This window comes from Oncorhynchus tshawytscha, unplaced genomic scaffold, assembly GCF_018296145.1.
Source record: "Oncorhynchus tshawytscha isolate Ot180627B unplaced genomic scaffold, Otsh_v2.0 Un_contig_2457_pilon_pilon, whole genome shotgun sequence".
Classification (NCBI taxonomy): Eukaryota; Metazoa; Chordata; class Actinopteri; order Salmoniformes; family Salmonidae; genus Oncorhynchus; species Oncorhynchus tshawytscha.
In genome coordinates, this window is record NW_024608557.1 from 1 (window position 1) to 22,032 (window position 22,032).

Consider the following 22,032-nt stretch of genomic DNA (forward strand, 5'->3'; position numbering starts at 1 on the left):
GTCGTTCTGCCTCTGAACAGGCAGTTACCCCACTGTTCCCGGGAGGCCTAGTGGCTGACAAGGTACAAATCTGTCGTTCTGCCTCTGAACAGGCAGTTACCCCACTGTTCCCCAGGAGGCCGTCGTTCTGCCCCTGAACAGGCAGTTACCCACTGTTCCCCGGGAGGCCGTCGTTCTGCCTCTGAACAGGCAGTTACCCACTGTTCCCCGGGAGGCCGTCGTTGAAAATAAGAATTTGTTCTTAACTGACTTGCCTGGTTAAATAAAGGTACAAAAAAAAAATAGGCACGCTGCAAGGAGGCATGAGCACTGCAGATGTGGCCAGGGCAATAAACTGCAATTTAATAATGTGTGTGTGTGTGTGTGTGTGTGTGTGTGTGTGTGTGTGTGTGTGTGTGTGTGTGTGTGTGTGTGTGTGTGTGTGTGTGTGTGTGTGTTAGTAGCTGAAGCTGTGAAGATAACTGTATGTGTGAGGAGTCACACACACCTCAGCAGTATATCTGTGTTGGGGGAGCTCCTCTTTCCCCAGACCATGTGCTCTGACCGTACCTCATTCCAGAGAGCCAACTCCCCTCTCTCCCTCCTCCCCTCTGCCACACCCACAGCAGCTCCCCCCCAATCAGATTGTGTGTAAAAGCCTTCTGTTTCCTTATAAGGGCTGTTCCTGCAGAGAGGAAGGGAAGGGACATCTGAATCAGAGGAGAGGATGAGAGAGACGGCTTGAATGAATAAGACTGGAAACGACTGCAGGGATACATAGTCTGACACACTGACTACACACACACTGACTACACACTGACTACCACAATGAATAAGACTGGAAACGACTGCAGGGATGCATAGTCTGACACACTGACTACACACACACTGACTACACACTGACTACCACAATGAATAAGACTGAAACGACTGCAGGGATACATAGTCTGACACACTGACTACACACACTGACTACCACAATGAATAAGACTGGAAACGACTGCAGGGATACATAGTCTGACACACTGACTACACACACTGACTACACACTGACTACCACAATGAATAAGACTGGAAACGACTGCAGGGATACATAGTCTGACACACTGACTACACACTGACTACACACTGACTACACACTGACTACACACTGACTACCACAATGAATAAGACTGGAAACGACTGCAGGGATACATAGTCTGACACACTGACTACACACACTGACTACACACTGACTACCACAATGAATAAGACTGGAAACGACTGCAGGGATGCATAGTCTGACACACTGACTACACACACACTGACTACACACTGACTACCACAATGAATAAGACTGGAAACGACTGCAGGGATGCATAGTCTGACACACTGACTACACACACACTGACTACACACTGACTACCACAATGAATAAGACTGGAAACGACTGCAGGGATACATAGTCTGACACACTGACTACACACTGACTACACACTGACTACACACTGACTACACACTGACTACACACTGACTACACACACACTGACTACACACTGACTACCACAATGAATAAGACTGGAAACGACTGCAGGGATACATAGTCTGACACACTGACTACACACACACTGACTACACACTGACTACCACAATGAATAAGACTGGAAACGACTGCAGGGATACATAGTCTGACACACTGACTACACACACTGACTACACACTGACTACCACAATGAATAAGACTGGAAACGACTGCAGGGATGCATAGTCTGACACACTGACTACACACACTGACTACACACTGACTACCACAATGAATAAGACTGGAAACGACTGCAGGGATACATAGTCTGACACACTGACTACACACACACTGACTACACACTGACTACCACAATGAATAAGACTGGAAACGACTGCAGGGATACATAGTCTGACACACTGACTACACACACTGACTACACACTGACTACCACAATGAATAAGACTGGAAAGCGACTGCAGGGATACATAGTCTGACACACTGACTACACACACTGACTACACACTGACTACAAACAATGAATAAGACTGGAAACGACTGCAGGGATACATAGTCTGACACACTGACTACACACACACTGACTACACACTGACTACCACAATGAATAAGACTGGAAACGACTGCAGGGATACATAGTCTGACACACTGACTACACACACACTGACTACACACTGACTACCACAATGAATAAGACTGGAAACGACTGCAGGGATGCATAGTCTGACACACTGACTACACACACTGACTACACACTGACTACCACAATGAATAAGACTGGAAACGACTGCAGGGATACATAGTCTGACACACTGACTACACACACACTGACTACACACTGACTACCACAATGAATAAGACTGGAAACGACTGCAGGGATACATAGTCTGACACACTGACTACACACACACTCTCATATACACACACTGACATCAGGGGGAAGATGGACAGGGACTCTGCTGTCCTAGCATCAGGGGGAAGATGGACAGGGCCTCTGCTGTCCTAGCATCAGGGGGAAGATGGACAGGGACTCTGCTGTCCTAGCATCAGGGGGGAAGATGGACAGGGACTCTGCTGTCCTAGCATCAGGGGAAGATGGACAGGGACTCTGCTGTCCTAGCATCAGGGGGAAGATGGACAGGGACTCTGCTGTCCTAGCATCAGGGGGAAGATGGACAGGGACTCTGCTGTCCTAGCATCAGGGGGAAGATGGACAGGGACTCTGCTGTCCTAGCATCAGGGGGAAGATGGACAGGGACTCTGCTGTCCTAGCATCAGGGGAAGATGGACAGGCACTCTGCTGTCCTAGCATCAGGGGAAGCTGGTTCCACCATTGGGAAGCTGGTTCCACCATTGGGGGTACCAGGACAGAGAAGAGCTTGGACTGGGCTGAGAGGAGCTGCCTCCGGTAGGGCTGGGAGGACAGAGAAGAGCTTGGACTGGGCTGAGAGGGAGATGCCTCCTGTAGGGGTAACAGGACAGAGAAGAGCTTGGACTGGGCTGAGCGGGAGCTGCCTCCTGTAGGGCTGGGAGGACAGAGAAGAGCTTGGACTGGGCTGAGAGGGAGATGCCTCCTGTAGGGGTAACAGGACAGAGAAGAGCTTGGACTGGGCTGAGAGGGAGCTGCCTCCGGTAGGGCTGGGAGGACAGAGAAGAGCTTGGACTGGGCTGAGAGGGAGATGCCTCCTGTAGGGGTAACAGGACAGAGAAGAGCTTGGACTGGGCTGAGAGGGAGCTGCCATCCCGTAGGGGTGGGAGGACAGAGAAGAGCTCGGACTGGGCTGAGCGGGAGTTGCCTCCCGTAGGCGTGGGAGGGCCAAGAGACCAGAGGTGGCAGAACGGGGTGCTCAGGTTGGGGTGTAGAGTTGGAGCCTGAAGGAGGGAGGGCCAAGAGACCAGAGGTGGCAGAACGGGGTGCTCAGGTTGGGGTGTAGAGTTGGAGCCAGAAGGAGGGAGGGCCAAGAGACCAGAGGTGGCAGAACGGGGTGCTCAGGTTGGGGTGTAGAGGTGGAGCCTGAAGGAGGGAGGGTCAGATCCCCATGCTGCTTTGTAGTGAAGCACCATGGTGTTGTAGTGGATGTGAACTTCGACTGGAAGCCTGTGGCATTGTGGGTAAATTACAGGTGTTTGATGACAAAGCGGGGACTTGGACTGAAAGCCTGTGGCATTGTGGGTAAATTACAGGTGTTTGATGACAAAGCGGGGACTTGGACTGAAAGCCTGTGGCATTGTGGGTAAATTGCAGGGGTTTGAAGAGCAGCCAACAGTGAGTTGAGATGTCACCTGGGGACGCTAACGCTGGTTGTTGCTGAAGCTGTCGTTTGCCACAGTCATCACTATTAATTAGGAACGTAAATATGACATCACTACTTAGTTTGGGGTTGTCAGGCAACCAGTCCTTTAAAGGATCGTGGGATTACTGCGTGTCGAATAATATTTTTATTTGTCACGTGCTCATTACAACCGGTGTAGACTGTACACTGAAATGCTTACTTTACAAGCCTTCTACCCACAATGCAACAGTGACGAGGCCACTCCGGGATGCTGGCCTTTCTAGGCAGAGTTGCAAAGAAAAAGCCATATCTCAGGCTGGCCAATAAAAAAAAAAGATTTGGCAAAAGATTTGGCAAAAGAACACAGACACTGGACAGAGGAACAGCTGCTTTTCTTCTGGGGGTCCTGTAACATTAAGGAAGTTCTATACAATAAAAAATATGACAAGACACTTTTGAACAGCGAGGAACATGAACCTCTCGACCTGCTTCACTACAGCCCCGGCGATGTAAATGAGGGGGGGCGTGTTCAGACCTCCATTTCTTGTATCCACGATTTAGCTCATTAGTGTTGCTGACGTTGAGGGAGAGGTTGTTGTCCTGGCACCACACTTGCCAGGTCTTTGACCTCCTCCCTATTGGCTGTCTTCATCGTTGACGGTGATCAGGCCTACCGCCGTTGTGTGGTCGGCAAACTTAATGATGGTGCTTGGTCACGTAGTCGTGGGTGAGCAGGGGAGTACAGGAGGGGACAAAGCCTGGTGTTGAACGCTGAGCTGTCGTCAATGGACAGCATTCTCACGTAGGTGTTCCTTTTGCGGGATTTCTTTTAAGCGTCTGGATTAGTGTCCAGACTGCAGCTTTGGGCCTCCCGGTTGGTGCAGTGGTCATCGCAGTGAGACTCTGGGTTCGAGCCCAGGCTCTGTCGCAGCCGGCCGCGACCGGGAGGTCCATGGGGCGATGCACAATTGGCCTCGTCCAGGTTAGGGAGGGTTTGGCCGGTAGGGATATCCTTGTCTCATCGCACATTAGCGACTCCTGTGGCGGGCCGGGCGCAGTGCACGCTAACTAGGTCGCAAGGGGCACGGTGTTTCCTCCGACACATTGGTGCGGCTGGCTTCCGGTTTGGATGGCGCTGTGTTAAGAAGCAGTGCGGCTTCGTTGGGTTGTGTTTCGGAGGACGCAAGGCTTTCGACCTTCGTCTCTCCCGAGCCAGTACGGGAGTTGTAGCGATGAGACAAGATAGTAGCTACTAAAACAATTGGATACCACGAAATTGGGGACCACGAAAACTGAGCCGTTTAGCTGAGTGCGGACGTTGCCTGTAATCCATGGTTTCTGGTTGGGATATGTACGGTCACTGTGGGGACGACAACATCGATGCACTTCTTCTTAATGAAACTGAGTGTGTGTCCCCCAGATGTCCTTCAGCATGTTGAGCCGGTGGAGATGATGTTACTAGGCAACCACGCAGTCAGGGACAGATCACACTTCTGCTGCTGCAGTCTCTCTCTCTCACTCACTCACTCACTCACTCACTCACTCACTCACTCACTCACTCACTCACTCACTCACTCACTCACACACACACACACACACACACACACACACACACACACACACACACACACACACAGTCAGCCAGTCACTCCCAGAGCCACAGCTAGCCAGTCACTCCCAGAGCCACAGTCAGCCAGTCACTCCCAGAGCCACAGTCAGCCAGTCACTCCCAGAGCCACAGTCAGCCAGTGTTTGAGGCAGCCTCTGCAGTGATAGTGGCAGTAGCTAAATGCTGCTGTCTGTTGCAGTGGCTGGGGAACACTTGGTTTAGGACAACTCCCTTTTTAAAACATTCTACTGGTTCTCCTTTGCAACCCAGCCGTGCTCTAGTTAGGAAGACATTTCCTCTCGCCTCCCTTCCCCTTGCCACTCCCCTCTTCTCCCTTCACCTCTCCTTTCCTCTCCCCTCTCATCCATTTCTCTCACCCCTCCTTTCCTCTCCCCTCTCCTCACCTCACCTCCTCCTTTCCTCTCCCCTCGTTTCCATTATTTCTACAGTCTCAAGTCTCACTATTGTGTGTTGGATGTTGTAACCTGTGTTTTGATTGAGACGAGGGGAGGAGAACATGTGACCATCTCTGACATTATTAATTTAGGGGGGAAAACCTAAACCTTGGATGCTACATTACTGTTTATACCGAATCTCTCCTCCCCTCCGCTCCCCTCTCCCCCTCTCTCCAGGAGAGCTGCAGGAAGTGCCGTGTCCAGTGGAAGGAGCATGCTGGGAAGTCATGTGACCAGGTCATGGAACGAGATGAGATACGCATGAGGGTGGCCTTGTAAGTTACTGACCAGAGAGAGAGGGGTCCTTGCTATCTCTCCCTCATATGTTAATATGGTCCATGCAGGTGGCCTTGTAAGTGCCTGACCAGAGAGAGGGGTCCTTGCTATCTCTCCCTCATATGTTAATATGGTCCATGCAGGTGGCCTTGTAAGTGCCTGACCAGAGAGAGAGGGGTCCTTGCTATCTCTCCCTCATATGTTAATATGGTCCATGCAGGTGGCCTTGTAAGTGCCTGACCAGAGAGAGAGGGGTCCTTGCTATCTCTCCCTCATATGTTAATATGGTCCATGCAGGTGGCCTTGTAAGTGCCTGACCAGAGAGAGAGGGGTCCTTGCTATCTCTCCCTCATATGTTAATATGGTCCATGCAGGTGGCCTTGTAAGTGCCTGACCAGAGAGAGAGGGGTCCTTGCTATCTCTCCCTCATATGTTAATATGGTCCATGCAGGTGGCCTTGTATGTTACTGACCAGAGAGAGAGGGGTCCTTGCTATCTCTCCCTCATATGTTAATATGGTCCATGCAGGTGGCCTTGTAAGTGCCTGACCAGAGAGAGAGGGGTCCTTGCTATCTCTCCCTCATATGTTAATATGGTCCATGCAGGTGGCCTTGTAAGTGCCTGACCAGAGAGAGAGGGGTCCTTGCTATCTCTCCCTCATATGTTAATATGGTCCATGCAGGTGGCCTTGTAAGTGCCTGACCAGAGAGAGAGGGGTCCTCACCATCTCTCCTTCATATGTTAATATGGTCCATGCAGGTGGCCTTGTAAGTGCCTGACCAGAGAGAGGGGTCCTTGCTATCTCTCCCTCATATGTTAATATGGTCCATGCAGGTGGCCTTGTAAGTGCCTGACCAGAGAGAGAGGGGTCCTTGCTATCTCTCCCTCATATGTTAATATGGTCCATGCAGGTGGCCTTGTATGTTACTGACCAGAGAGAGAGGGGTCCTTGCTATCTCTCCTCATATGTTAATATGGTCCATGCAGGTGGCCTTGTAAGTGCCTGACCAGAGAGAGAGGGGTCCTTGCTATCTCTCCCTCATATGTTAATATGGTCCATGCAGGTGGCCTTGTAAGTGCCTGACCAGAGAGAGGGGTCCTCACCATCTCTCCTTCATATGTTAATATGGTCCATGCAGGTGGCCTTGTAAGTGCCTGACCAGAGAGAGAGGGGTCCTCACCATCTCTCCTTCATACACTATATATACAAAAGTATGTGGACACCCCTTCAAATGAGTGGATTTGTGGGATTTCCCCGATAAGCCATTTTTATGCCAAAGCCATGGAAGAATCCTAGGATCCGTTCTGAGTGCATCCTGTCATAATGCCAGTAGCTACGGCCCATATTACGCAAGAGACCTACTGTAGTCCCACCCCCTAAGTCACCTGATATGACTGTAAAGCTGATCTTATTGGCCAACACGACTGAGACCTACTGTAGTCCCACCCCTAAGTCACCTGATATGACTGTAAAGCTGATCTTATTGGCCAACACGACTGAAACCTACTGTAGTCCCACCCCCTAAGTCACCTGATATGACTGTAAAGCTGATCTTATTGGCCAACACGACTGAGACCTACTGTAGTCCCACCCCCTAAGTCACCTGATATGACTGTAAAGCTGATCTTATTGGCCAACACGACTGAAACCTACTGTAGTCCCACCCCTAAGTCACCTGATATGACTGTAAAGCTGATCTTATTGGCCAACACGACTGAGACCTACTGTAGTCCCACCCCTAAGTCACCTGATATGACTGTGAAGCTGATCTTATTGGCCAACACGACTGAAACCTACTGTAGTCCCACCCCCTAAGTCACCTGATATGACTGTAAAGCTGTTCTTATTGGTCAACCAACACGACTGAAACCTACTGTAGTCCCACCCCCAGGTCATCTGAAATGACTGTAAAGCTGATCTTATTGGCCAACACGACTGAGACCTACTGTAGTCCCACCCCCAGGTCACCTGATATGACTGTAAAGCTGATCTTATTGGCCAGCCACGACTGAAACCTACTGTAGTCCCACCCCCAGGTCACCTGATATGACTGTGAAGCTGATCTTATTGGCCAACCATGACTGAAACCTACTGTAGTCCCACCCCCAGGTCACCTGATATGACTGTGAAGCTGATCTTATTGGCCAACCACGACTGAGACCTACTGTAGTCCCACCCCTAAGTCATCTGATATGACTGTGAAGCTGATCTTATTGGCCAACCACAACTGAAACCTACTGTAGTCCCACCCCCCAGGTCACCTGATATGACTGTGAAGCTGATCTTATTGGCCAACACGACTGAGACCTACTGTAGTCCCACCCCCAAGTCATCTGATATGACTGTAAAGCTGATCTTATTGGCCAACCACGACTGAAACCTACTGTAGTCCCACCCCCCAAGTCACCTGATATGACTGTGAAGCTGATCTTATTGGCCAACACGACTGAGACCTACTGTAGTCCCACCCCTAAGTCATCTGATATGACTGTGAAGCTGATCTTATTGGCCAACCACAACTGAAACCTACTGTAGTCCCACCCCCAGGTCACCTGATATGACTGTGAAGCTGATCTTATTGGCCAACACGACTGAGACCTACTGTAGTCCCACCCCCAAGTCATCTGATATGACTGTAAAGCTGATCTTATTGGCCAACCACGACTGAAACCTACTGTAGTCCCACCCCCAAGTCACCTGATATGACTGTGAAGCTGATCTTATTGGCCAACACGACTGTCCATCTTTCATTCGACCGGCTTCCCCCAGTCTAATGCAAAATATACCACAGGTCGTAAAGATTAAAACCTTCTTTTTTTTTCGGGGGTGAAAAATGTAATCACTGGTGTTGATGTTTTTATCCTGTAATTAAAGCCAGACATTGTCGTGGAGAACATTGCCAACAGGCTACTAGTGTTTGGTGACAATCTAATGGTTCATTTTTAGCTCAGACCACCAGGAAGCTGTCTCGTGAAATCCAAGTGTACAATGACCTTGTTGACTCTCTGGGCTGTGATTGGTCACAGGGCCGACCTAGTGACATACCAGCTGTGTCGTCTGTACAATGACCTTGTTGACTCTCTGGGCTGTGATTGGTCACAGGGCCGACCTAGTGACATACCAGCTGTGTCGTCTGTACAATGACCTTGTTGACTCTCTGGGCTGTGATTGGTCACAGGGCCGACCTAGTTGACTCTCTGGGCTGTGATTGGTCACAGGGCCGACCTAGTTGACTCTGGGCTGTGATTGGTCACAGGGCCGACCTAGTTGACTCTCTGGGCTGTGATTGGTCACAGGGCCGACCTAGTTGACTCTCTGGGCTGTGATTGGTCACAGGGCCGACCTAGTTGACTCTCTGGGCTGTGATTGGTCACAGGGCCGACCTAGTTGCGTTGAAAATGAGTGTTTCTAAATGAACTCGGTTGGTTCTGTTTCGTTCATAGTGAATAACCCCCAGGTGTTAGTGCAGGCATGGAGCTAAACCCTGCTCTGTGTCCTGTTCCTCTCACACCAGAGAGGGTACTGGGTAAACAGCTCTGTTTCCCGGATGACTGGGCAGGAAGTTTAGCAGGCGGGTGCTTCCTGTCTCTCCACACTACACACACACAGTGTTAATACACGCTAACACACACAGACACGCACACACACACACACACACACACACACGTTAACACACACACACACACATACACTCTAAAACACATAGTGTTAACACACTCACTACAAACACACTTACCATACACGTCAGGTACTTCCTGTTGTTGCTGTCCACAGCTCCTCAGACAGGAAGTAGCCTGCCAGAACCATCAGATCTGACTATTCAGGGTCCCAACTATGGTCCCATCTAGGTTACCAACTAGGGTACCATCTAGGTTACCAACTAGGGCCCTAAATCAAATCAAATCAAATTTATTTATATAGCCCTTCGTACATCAGCTGATATCTCAAAGTGCTGTACAGAAACCCAGCCTAAAACCCCAAACAGCAAGCAATGCAGGTGTAGAAGCACGGTGGCTAGGAAAAACTCCCTAGAAAGGCCAAAACCTAGGAAGAAACCAGGCTATGTGGGGTGGCCAGTCCTCTTCTGGCTGTGCCGGGTGGAGATTATAACAGAACATGGCCAAGATGTTCAAATGTTCATAAATGACCAGCATGGTCGTATAATAATAAGGCAGAAAAGTTGAAACTGGAGCAGCAGCACGGTCAGATGGACTGGGGACAGCAAGGAGTCATCATGTCAGGTAGTCCTGGGGCATGGTCCTAGGGCTCAGGTCCTCCAAGAGAGAAAGAAAGTGAGAATTAGAGAACGCACACTTAGATTCACACAGGACACCGAATAGGACAGGAGAAGTACTCCAGATAACAAACTGACCCTAGCCCCCCGACACATAAACTACTGCAGCATAAATACTGGAGGCTGAGACAGGAGGGGTCAGGAGACACTGTGGACCCATCCGAGGACGCCCCGGACAGGGCCAAACAGGAAGGATATAACCCCACCCACTTTGCCAAAGCACAGCCCCCACACCACTAGAGGGATATCTTCAACCACCAACTTACCATCCTGAGACAGGGCCGAGTATAGCCCACAAAGATCTCCGCCATGGCACAACCCAAGGGGGCGCCAACCCAGACAGGATGACCACATCAGTGAATCAACCCACTCAGGTTACGCACCCCCTCCAGGGACGGCATGAGAGAGCCCCAGTAAGCCAGTGACTCAGCCCCTGTAATAGGGTTAGAGGCAGAGAATCCCAGTGGAGAGAGGGGAACCGGCCAGGCAGAGACAGCAAGGGCGGTTCGTTGCTCCAGAGCCTTTCCGTTCACCTTCCCACTCCTGGACCAGACTACACTCAATCATATGACCCACTGAAGAGATGAGTCTTCAGTAAAGACTTAAAGGTTAAGACCAAGTTTGCGTCTCTGACATGGGTAGGCAGACCGTTCCATAAAAATGGAGCTCTATAGGAGAAAGCCCTGCCTCCAGCTGTTTGCTTAGAAATTCTAGGGACAATTAGGAGGCCTGCGTCTTGTGACCGTAGCGTACGTGTAGGTATGTACGGCAGGACCAAATCAGAGAGATAGGTAGGAGCAAGCCCATGTAATGCTTTGTAGGTTAGCAGTAAAACCTTGAAATCAGCCCTTGCCTTGAGAGGAAGCCAGTGTAGGGAGGCTAGCACTGGAGTAATATGATCACATTTTTTGGTTCTAGTCAGGATTCTAGCAGCCGTATTTAGCACCAACTGAAGTTTGTTTAGTGCTTTATCCGGGTAGCCGGAAAGTAGAGCATTGCAGTAGTCTAACCTAGAAGTGACAAAAGCATGGATTAATTTTTCTGCATCATTTTTGGACAGAAAGTTTCTGATTTTTGCAATGTTACGTAGATGGAAAAAAGCTGTCCTAGAAACAGTCTTGATATGTTCTTCAAAAGAGAGATCAGGGTCCAGAGTAACGCCGAGGTACTTCACAGTTTTATTTGAGACGGCTGTACAACCATTAAGATTAATTGTCAGATTCAACAGAAGATCTCTTTGTTTCTTGGGACCGAGAACAAGCATCTCTGTTTTGTCCGAGTTTAAAAGTAGAAAATTTGCAGCCATCCACTTCCTTATGTCTGAAACACAGGCTTCTAGCAAGGGCAATTTTGGGGCTTCACCGTGTTTCATTGAAATGTACAGCTGTGTGTCATCCGCATAGGAGTGAAAGTTAACATTATGTTTTCAAATGACATCCCCAAGAGGTAAAATATATAGTGAAAACAATATATTAACTATGGTCCCACTAACTATGGTCCCATCTAGGTTACCAACTAGGGCCCTAACTAGGGTCCCAACTAGGGTCCCATCTAGGTTACCAACTAGGGCCCTAACTATGGTCCCATCTAGGTTACCAACTATGGCCCTAACTATGGTCCCATCTAGGGTCCCATCTAGGGTCCCATCTAGGGTCCCAACTAGGGTCCCATCTAGGTTACCAACTAGGGTCCCAACTAGGTTACCAACTAGGTTACCAACTAGGGTCCCATCTAGGGTCCTAACTCCTCTCTATCCCCTACAGTGAGGAGCGGATGACAGCAGCTCGGGTCAGGAAGTGTGTGAAGTGTGGAACAGGTCTGGTGAAGTCTGAGGGATGTAACAGGATGTGGTGTCGTTGTGGAAGCTACATGTGTTACCTGTGCCGAGAGCCAATCAGTGGATACAACCACTTCTGTCAGCACGCCCGTTCCCCTGGCGCTCCCTGTAGGCACTGCCGCAAGTGCTCTCTCTGGACAGACCCCACGGTGAGCACACACACACACACACACAGTAACACGAACACACACAGACCCCACGGTGAGCACACACACACACACACACACACAGACCCCACGGTGAGCACACACACACACACACACACACACACACAGTAACACACACACACAGACCCCACGGTGAACACTACCTATTATACACACACACACACACACACACACACACACACACACACACACACACACACACACACACACATTAACACGAACACACACAGACCCCACGGTGAGCACACACACACACACACACACACACACACACACACATTAACACGAACACACACAGACCCCACGGTGAGCACACACACACACACACACATTAACACGAACACACACAGACCCCACGGTGAGCACACACACACACACACACACACAGACCCCACGGTGACACACACACACACACACACACAGACCCCACGGTGACACACACACACACACACACAGACCCCACGGTGACACACACACACACAGACCCCACGGTGAGCACACACACAGTAACACGAACACAGACCCCACTGTGACACACACACAGTAACACGAACACAGACCCCACTGTGACACACACACACACACACACAGACCCCACGGTGAGCACACACACACACACACAGTAACACGAACACACACAGACCCCACGGTGAACACTACCTATTATATACAGTATAATTCAGAAAGTATTCAGACCAATTGACTTTTTCCACATTTTGTTACATTAAAGCCTTATTCTACAATAGATTAAAACCATAATGACATCACAATACCCCATAATGACATCACAATACCCCATAATGACATCACAATACCCCATAATGTCGAAGCAAAAAAACATTTTTTATACATTTTTGCACATTTATTAAAGATAAAAACAGATACCTTATTTACATAAGTATTCAGACCTTTTGCTATGCGACTCGAAATTGAGCTCAGCTGCATCCTGTTTCCGTTGATCATCCTTGAGTCTGTCCTTGAGTGGCCCAGCCAGAACATCTCTGGAGAGACCTGAAAATAGCTGTGCAGCGATGCTCCCCATCCAACCTGACAGAGCTTGAGAGGATCTGCAGAGAAGAATGGGAGAAACTCCCCAAATACAGGTGTGCCAAGCTTGTAGAACCATACCCAAGAAGACTCGAGGCTGTAATCACTGCCAAAGGTGCTTTAACAAAGTGCTGAGTAAAGGGTCTGAATACTTATGTAAATGTGATATTTTAAATTTTTATTTGTAATACATTTGGAAAAAAGTCTTAACCTGTTTTTGGTTTGTCATTATGGGGTATTGTGATGTCATTATGGGGTATTGTGATGTCATTATGGGGTATTGTGATGTCATTATGGGGTATTGTGATGTCATTATGGGGTATTGTGATGTCATTATGGGGTATTGTGATGTCATTATGGGGTATTGTGATGTCATTATGGGGTATTGTGTGTAGAATGAAAACATATTTAATCCGTCGGTGCAAAATAAATTTAGAAATCTATATTATTCAGTTATTGCACCCACACTGCGCGCACCTGCCAACGAGCGTCTGCGTTGCCAAGGGCTAAAATAGAAGTCAGTTCTATTTCTGACGCAGATCACGCTGCCAGTCCTGCCTCTCCCATCTCCTCATTGGCTTATAGAAGCAGGTACCCACCTGCCATCTCCTCATTGGTTTATAGAAAGCAGGTACCTCACGTGACATCTCCTCATTGGCTTATAGAAGCAGGTACCCCACCTGCCATCTCCTCATTGGTTTATAGAAGCAGGTACCCACGTGACATCTCCTCATTGGTTTATAGAAGCAGGTACCCACGTGACATCTCCTCATTGGTTATACCCACGTGGGTGACTGAAAGACGAACAAGGTCGGTGGCGATAATGCACCTAATTTTATTAAATTTGCCAGTCACAATGTAACGTCCAGAGAAGAAGCCTAGAAACGATTCGGTTGACCGTTTTTATGTGTGGATTAATTGTTGGAGTAGAGGACCTTGTGCTTTTCAGGTAAAATAACACCTCCATGATTATGTTCCAGGTCAAATTAGCTAGCAACAGCAAGCTAACTAAATAGGATACCCCCAGCCATTCCAAACCTCTCCTTGGGGACCCCTAGCCATTCCAAACCAACAAAGAGCTAACACGCTAGCCATTCCAAACCAACAAAGAGCTAACGCGCTAGCCATTCCAAACCAACAAAGAGCTAACGCGCTAGCCATTCCAAACCAACAAAGAGCTAACGCGCTAGCCATTCCAAACCAACAAAGAGCTAACGCGCTAGCCATTCCAAACCAACAAAGAGCTAACGCGCTAGCCATTCCAAACCAACAAAGAGCTAACGCGCTAGCCATTCCAAACCAACAAAGAGCTAACACGCTAGCCATTCCAAACCAACAAAGAGCTAACACGCTAGCCATTCCAAACCAACAAAGAGCTAACACGCTAGCCATTCTAAACCAACAAAGAGCTAACATGCTAGCCATTCTAAACCAACAAAGAGCTAACGCGCTAGCCATTCCAAACCAACAAAGAGCTAACGCGCTAGCCATTCCAAACCAACAAAGAGCTAACGCGCTAGCCATTCCAAACCAACAAAGAGCTAACGCGCTAGCCATTTCAAACCAACAAAGAGCTAACGCGCTAGCCATTCCAAACCAACAAAGAGCTAACACGCTAGCCAACCAAGGCGTTCTTGGCCAACAGCTAATTATAATAATATAATATGGCTTTCAGCAGATGCTTTTATCCAAAGCAACTTAGTCATGCGTTTTGCGTATGGGTGGTTCCCGGGAATCGAACCCACTATCCTGCCGTTGCTAGCACCATGCTCTACCAGCTGAGCTTACAGGGGACCAGCTAATGTGTGTGTGTCTCTCTACCAGCTGAGCTTACAGGGGACCAGCTAATGTGTGTGTGTCTCTACCAGCTGAGCTTACAGGGGACCAGCTAATGTGTGTCTCTCTACCAGCTGAGCTTACAGGGGACCAGCTAATGTGTGTGTCTCTCTACCAGCTGAGCTTACAGGGGACCAGCTAATGTGTGTGTCTCTACCAGCTGAGCTTACAGGGGACCAGCTAATGTGTGTGTCTCTCTACCAGCTGAGCTTACAGGGGACCAGCTAATGTGTGTGTGTCTCTCTACCAGCTGAGCTTACAGGGGACCAGCTAATGTGTGTGTCTCTCTACCAGCTGAGCTTACAGGGGACCAGCTAATGTGTGTGTCTCTACCAGCTGAGCTTACAGGGGACCAGCTAATGTGTGTGTGTCTCTACCAGCTGAGCTTACAGGGGACCAGCTAATGTGTGTGTCTCTCTACCAGCTGAGCTTACAGGGGACCAGCTAATGTGTGTCTCTCTACCAGCTGAGCTTACAGGGGACCAGCTAATGTGTGTGTCTCTCTACCAGCTGAGCTTACAGGGGACCAGCTAATGTGTGTGTGTCTCTACCAGCTGAGCTTACAGGGGACCAGCTAATGTGTGTGTCTCTCTACCAGCTGAGCTTACAGGGGACCAGCTAATGTGTGTGTCTCTCTACCAGCTGAGCTTACAGGGGACCAGCTAATGTGTGTGTCTCTACCAGCTGAGCTTACAGGGGACCAGCTAATGTGTGTGTGTCTCTACCAGCTGAGCTTACAGGGGACCAGCTAATGTGTGTCTCTCTACCAGCTGAGCTTACAGGGGACCAGCTAATGTGTGTGTCTCTCTACCAGCTGAGCTTACAGGGGACCAGCTAATGTGTGTGTCTCTCTACCAGCTGAGCTTACAGGGGACCAGCTAATGTGTGTGTCTCTCTACCAGCTGAGCTTACAGGGGACCAGCTAATGTGTGTGTCTCTCTACCAGCTGAGCTTACAGGGGACCAGCTAATGTGTGTGTCTCTCTACCAGCTGAGCTTACAGGGGACCAGCTAATGTGTGTGTGTCTCTACCAGCTGAGCTTACAGGGGACCAGCTAATGTGTGTCTCTCTACCAGCTGAGCTTACAGGGGACCAGCTAATGTGTGTGTCTCTCTACCAGCTGAGCTTACAGGGGACCAGCTAATGTGTGTGTCTCTCTACCAGCTGAGCTTACAGGGGACCAGCTAATGTGTGTGTCTCTCTACCAGCTGAGCTTACAGGGGACCAGCTAATGTGTGTGTCTCTCTACCAGCTGAGCTTACAGGGGACCAGCTAATGTGTGTGTGTGTCTCTACCAGCTGAGCTTACAGGGGACCAGCTAATGTGTGTGTCTCTCTACCAGCTGAGCTTACAGGGGACCAGCTAATGTGTGTGTCTCTCTACCAGCTGAGCTTACAGGGGACCAGCTAATGTGTGTGTGTCTCTACCAGCTGAGCTTACAGGGGACCAGCTAATGTGTGTGTCTCTACCAGCTCTACCAGCTGAGCTTACAGGGGACCAGCTAATGTGTGTGTCTCTCTACCAGCTGAGCTTACAGGGGACCAGCTAATGTGTGTGTGTCTCTCTACCAGCTGAGCTTACAGGGGACCAGCTAATGTGTGTGTCTCTCTACCAGCTGAGCTTACAGGGGACCAGCTAATGTGTGTGTCTCTCTACCAGCTGAGCTTACAGGGGACCAGCTAATGTGTGTGTGTCTCTCTACCAGCTGAGCTTACAGGGGACCAGCTAATGTGTGTGTGTCTCTACCAGCTGAGCTTACAGGGGACCAGCTAATGTGTGTGTGTCTCTACCAGCTGAGCTTACAGGGGACCAGCTAATGTGTGTGTCTCTCTACCAGCTGAGCTTACAGGGGACCAGCTAATGTGTGTGTCTCTCTACCAGCTGAGCTTACAGGGGACCAGCTAATGTGTGTGTGTCTCTCTACCAGCTGAGCTTACAGGGGACCAGCTAATGTGTGTGTCTCTCTACCAGCTGAGCTTACAGGGGACCAGCTAATGTGTGTGTCTCTCTACCAGCTGAGCTTACAGGGGACCAGCTAATGTGTGTGTGTCTCTACCAGCTGAGCTTACAGGGGACCAGCTAATGTGTGTGTCTCTCTACCAGCTGAGCTTACAGGGGACCAGCTAATGTGTGTGTGTCTCTACCAGCTGAGCTTACAGGGGACCAGCTAATGTGTGTGTGTCTCTCTACCAGCTGAGCTTACAGGGGACCAGCTAATGTGTGTGTGTCTCTACCAGCTGAGCTTACAGGGGACCAGCTAATGTGTGTGTCTCTACCAGCTGAGCTTACAGGGGACCAGCTAATGTGTGTGTGTCTCTCTACCAGCTGAGCTTACAGGGGACCAGCTAATGTGTGTGTCTCTACCAGCTGAGCTTACAGGGGACCAGCTAATGTGTGTGTGTCTCTACCAGCTGAGCTTACAGGGGACCAGCTAATGTGTGTGTGTCTCTCTACCAGCTGAGCTTACAGGGGACCAGCTAATGTGTGTGTCTCTCTACCAGCTGAGCTTACAGGGGACCAGCTAATGTGTGTCTCTCTACCAGCTGAGCTTACAGGGGACCAGCTAATGTGTGTGTCTCTCTACCAGCTGAGCTTACAGGGGACCAGCTAATGTGTGTCTCTCTACCAGCTGAGCTTACAGGGGACCAGCTAATGTGTGTGTCTCTACCAGCTGAGCTTACAGGGGACCAGCTAATGTGTGTGTGTCTCTACAGCAAGATGACGAGCGCATCATTCAGGACATTCAGAAAGAGGGCGAGAAAGAGCTCAACAAGAAGAACGCAGGTCAGTGTGTTTCTTTATAAATCCGGATGCTGTAATACTGTCCTTCTGGAACTATGGGTAATCTACTAACAGCTATCACCCCGACTATCACCCTGACGAACTGCTATCACCCTGACTAACTGCTATCACCCTGACTAACTGCTATCACCCTGACTATCACCCTGACTAACTGCTATCACCCCGACTAACTGCTATCACCCCGGCTAACGGCTATCACCCTGACGAACTGCTATCACCCTGGCTATCACCCTGACTAACAGCTATCACCCTGGCTATCACCCTGACTAACAGCTATCACCCTGACTAACTGCTATCAGCCTGACTAACTGCTATCACCCTGACTAACAGCTATCACCCTGACTAACAGCTATCACCCTGACTATCACCCTGACGAACTACTATCACCCTGGCTATCACCCTGACTAACAGCTATCACCCTGACTAACAGCTATCACCCTGACTAACTACTTTCACCCTGACTATCACCCTGACTAACTGCTATCACCCTGACTAACTACTTTCACCCTGACTATCACCCTGACTAACAGCTATCACCCTGACTAACTGCTATCACCCTGGCTATCACCCTGACTAACTACTTTCACCCTGACTATCACCCTGACTAACTGCTATCACCCTGACTAACTACTTTCACCCTGACTATCACCCTGACTAACAGCTATCACCCTGACTAACAGCTATCACCCTGACTAACTACTTTCACCCTGACTAACTACTTTCACCCTGACTATCACCCTGACTAACAGCTATCACCTGACTAACTGCTATCACCCTGGCTATCACCCTGACTAACAGCTATCACCCTGACTAACAGCTATCACCCTGACTAACTACTTTCACCCTGACTATCACCCTGACTAACTGCTATCACTCTGACTAACTGCTATCACCCTGACTAACTGCTATCACCCTGACTAACTACTTTCACCCTGACTAACTGCTATCACCCTGACCAACTGCTATCACCCTGACTATCACCCTGACCAACTGCTATCACCCTGACCAACTGCTATCACCCTGACCAACTGCTATCACCCTGACCAACAGCTATCACCCTGACTAACTACTTTCACCCTGACTATCACCCTGACTAACTGCTATCACCCTGACTAACTGCTATCACCTGACTAACTGCTATCACCCTGACTAACTGCTATCACCCTGACTAACTGCTATCACCCTGACTAACTGCTATCACCCTGACTAATAGCTATCACCCTGACCAACTGCTATCACCCTGACTAACAGCTATCACCCTGACTAACTGCTATCACCCTGACTAACTACTTTCACCCTGACTATCACCCTGACTAACTGCTATCACCCTGACTAACTACTTTCACCATGACTATCACCCTGACTAACTGCTATCACCCTGACTAGCAGCTATCGCCCCGACTAACAGCTATCACCCTGACTAACAGCTATCACCCTGACTAACTTGACATTTCTCTCTCTCTCTCTCTCCTCTCTTTCTCCCTCTCTCTATCTTTCTCCCTCTCAGAGACTTCAGGGAAGAGAGTGGGCCCGCCCCCGGAACCTGTGGTGGTTGCTAAGCGACCTCGAGCAGCCCCCCCTCCGCAGGCGGTGCGGGCGCCCTTGTTGGTCCCTCCTCGTGTCATTCTGCCTCATCGCCAACCCCTGCCCCCCGCCCCCTACGTGCCCCCACTCCTCCACCTACCCCCTCAACTACCACCCCCCTCAACCAGGTCAACAACAACCTGAACAATATAGACGTCAACATGCCCATGCACTATGGACCCCCCTCGCTACTACAGACACCTATAACCCTCCTCCTCCTCTACTACAGACACCTATAACCCCCCTCCTCCTCTACTACAGACACCTATAACCCCTCCTCCTCTACTACAGACACCTATAACCCTCCTCCTCTACTACAGACACCTATAACCCTCCTCCTCTACTACAGACACCTATAACCCCTCCTCCTCCTCTACTACAGACACCTATAACCCCCTCCTCCTCTACTACAGACACCTATAACCCCTCCTCCTCCTCTACTACAGACACCTATAACCCCCTCCTCCTCTACTACAGACACCTATAACCCCTCCTCCTCTACTACAGACACCTATAACCCTCCTCCTCTACTACAGACACCTATAACCCCTCCTCCTCTACTACAGACACCTATAACCCCTCCTCCTCTACTACAGACACCTATAACCCTCCTCCTCTACTACAGACACCTATAACCCCTCCTCCTCTACTACAGACACCTATAACCCCTCCTCCTCTACTACAGACACCTATAACCCCTCCCCCTCCTCTACTACAGACACCTATAACCCCTCCTCCTCTACTACAGACACCTATAACCCCTCCTCCTCCTCTACTACAGACACCTATAACCCCTCCTCCTCCTCTACTACAGACACCTATAACCCCTCCTCCTCCTCTACTACAGACACCTATAACCCCTCCTCCTCCTCTACTACAGACACCTATAACCCCTCCTCCTCTACTACAGACACCTATAACCCCTCCTCCTCTACTACAGACACCTATAACCCTCCCCTCTACTACAGACACCTATAACCCCTCCTCCTCTACTACAGACACCTATAACCCCCTCCTCCTCTACTACAGACACCTATAACCCCTCCTCCTCTACTACAGACACCTATAACCCCTCCTCCTCTACTACAGACACCTATAACCCCCTCCTCTACTACAGACACCTATAACCCCCCTCCTCCTCTACTACAGACACCTATAACCCCTCCTCCTCTACTACAGACACCTATAACCCCTCCCCCCTCCTCTACTACAGACACCTATAACCCTCCTCCTCTACTACAGACACCTATAACCCCTCCTCCTCTACTACAGACACCTATAACCCCTCCTCCTCTACTACAGACACCTATAACCCCTCCTCCTCCTCTACTACAGACACCTATAACCCCTCCTCCTCCTCTACTACAGACACCTATAACTCCTCCTCCTCTACTACAGACACCTATAACCCCTCCTCCTCCTCTACTACAGACACCTATAACCCCTCCTCCTCCTCTACTACAGACACCTATAACCCCTAACCCCCTCCTCTACTACAGACACCTATAACCCCTCCTCCTCTACTACAGACACCTATAACCCCTCCTCCTCTACTACAGACACCTATAACCCCTCCCCTCCTCTACTACAGACACCTATAACCCTAACCCTCCTCCTCTACTACAGACACCTATAACCCCCTCCTCCTCTACTACAGACACCTATAACCCCCCTCCTCCTCTACTACAGACACCCCCTCCTCCTCTACTACAGACACCTATAACCCCTCCTCCTCTACTACAGACACCTATAACCCTCCTCCCCTCTACTACAGACACCTATAACCCCTCCTCCTCCTCTACTACAGACACCTATAACCCCTCCTCCTCCTCTACTACAGACACCTATAACCCTCCCCTCTACTACAGACACCTATAACCCCTCCTCCTCTACTACAGACACCTATAACCCTCCTCCTCTACTACAGACACCTATAACCCCTCCTCCTCTACTACAGACACCTATAACCCCTCCTCCTCTACTACAGACACCTATAACCCTCCTCCTCCTCTACTACAGACACCTATAACCCCTCCTCCTCTACTACAGACACCTATAACCCCTCCTCCTCCTCTACTACAGACACCTATAACCCCTCCTCCTCTACTACAGACACCTATAACCCCTCCTCCTCCTCTACTACAGACACCTATAACCCCTCCTCCTCTACTACAGACACCTATAACCCTCCTCCTCCTCTACTACAGACACCTATAACCCCTCCTCCTCCTCTACTACAGACACCTATAACCCCCTCCTCCTCCTCTACTACAGACACCTATAACCCCCTCCTCCTCTACTACAGACACCTATAACCCTCCTTCTCCTCTACTACAGACACCTATAACCCCTC

At 49.7% G+C, this 22,032-nt stretch overlaps 1 protein-coding gene across 1 annotated transcript; it reads left to right on the forward strand.

The window, feature by feature from the left end:
• Positions 1-6,012: 6,012 nt before the first annotated feature.
• Positions 6,013-19,823, forward strand: rnf216 (ring finger protein 216; the record flags this gene model as incomplete). Its single annotated transcript, XM_042313357.1, is given in 4 exon segments — positions 6,013-6,110; positions 12,170-12,392; positions 18,008-18,077; positions 19,603-19,823. Coding segments are annotated over 4 exon segments (612 nt in total), but the record flags the coding sequence as incomplete, so codon positions are not given.
• Positions 19,824-22,032: the final 2,209 nt, after the last annotated feature.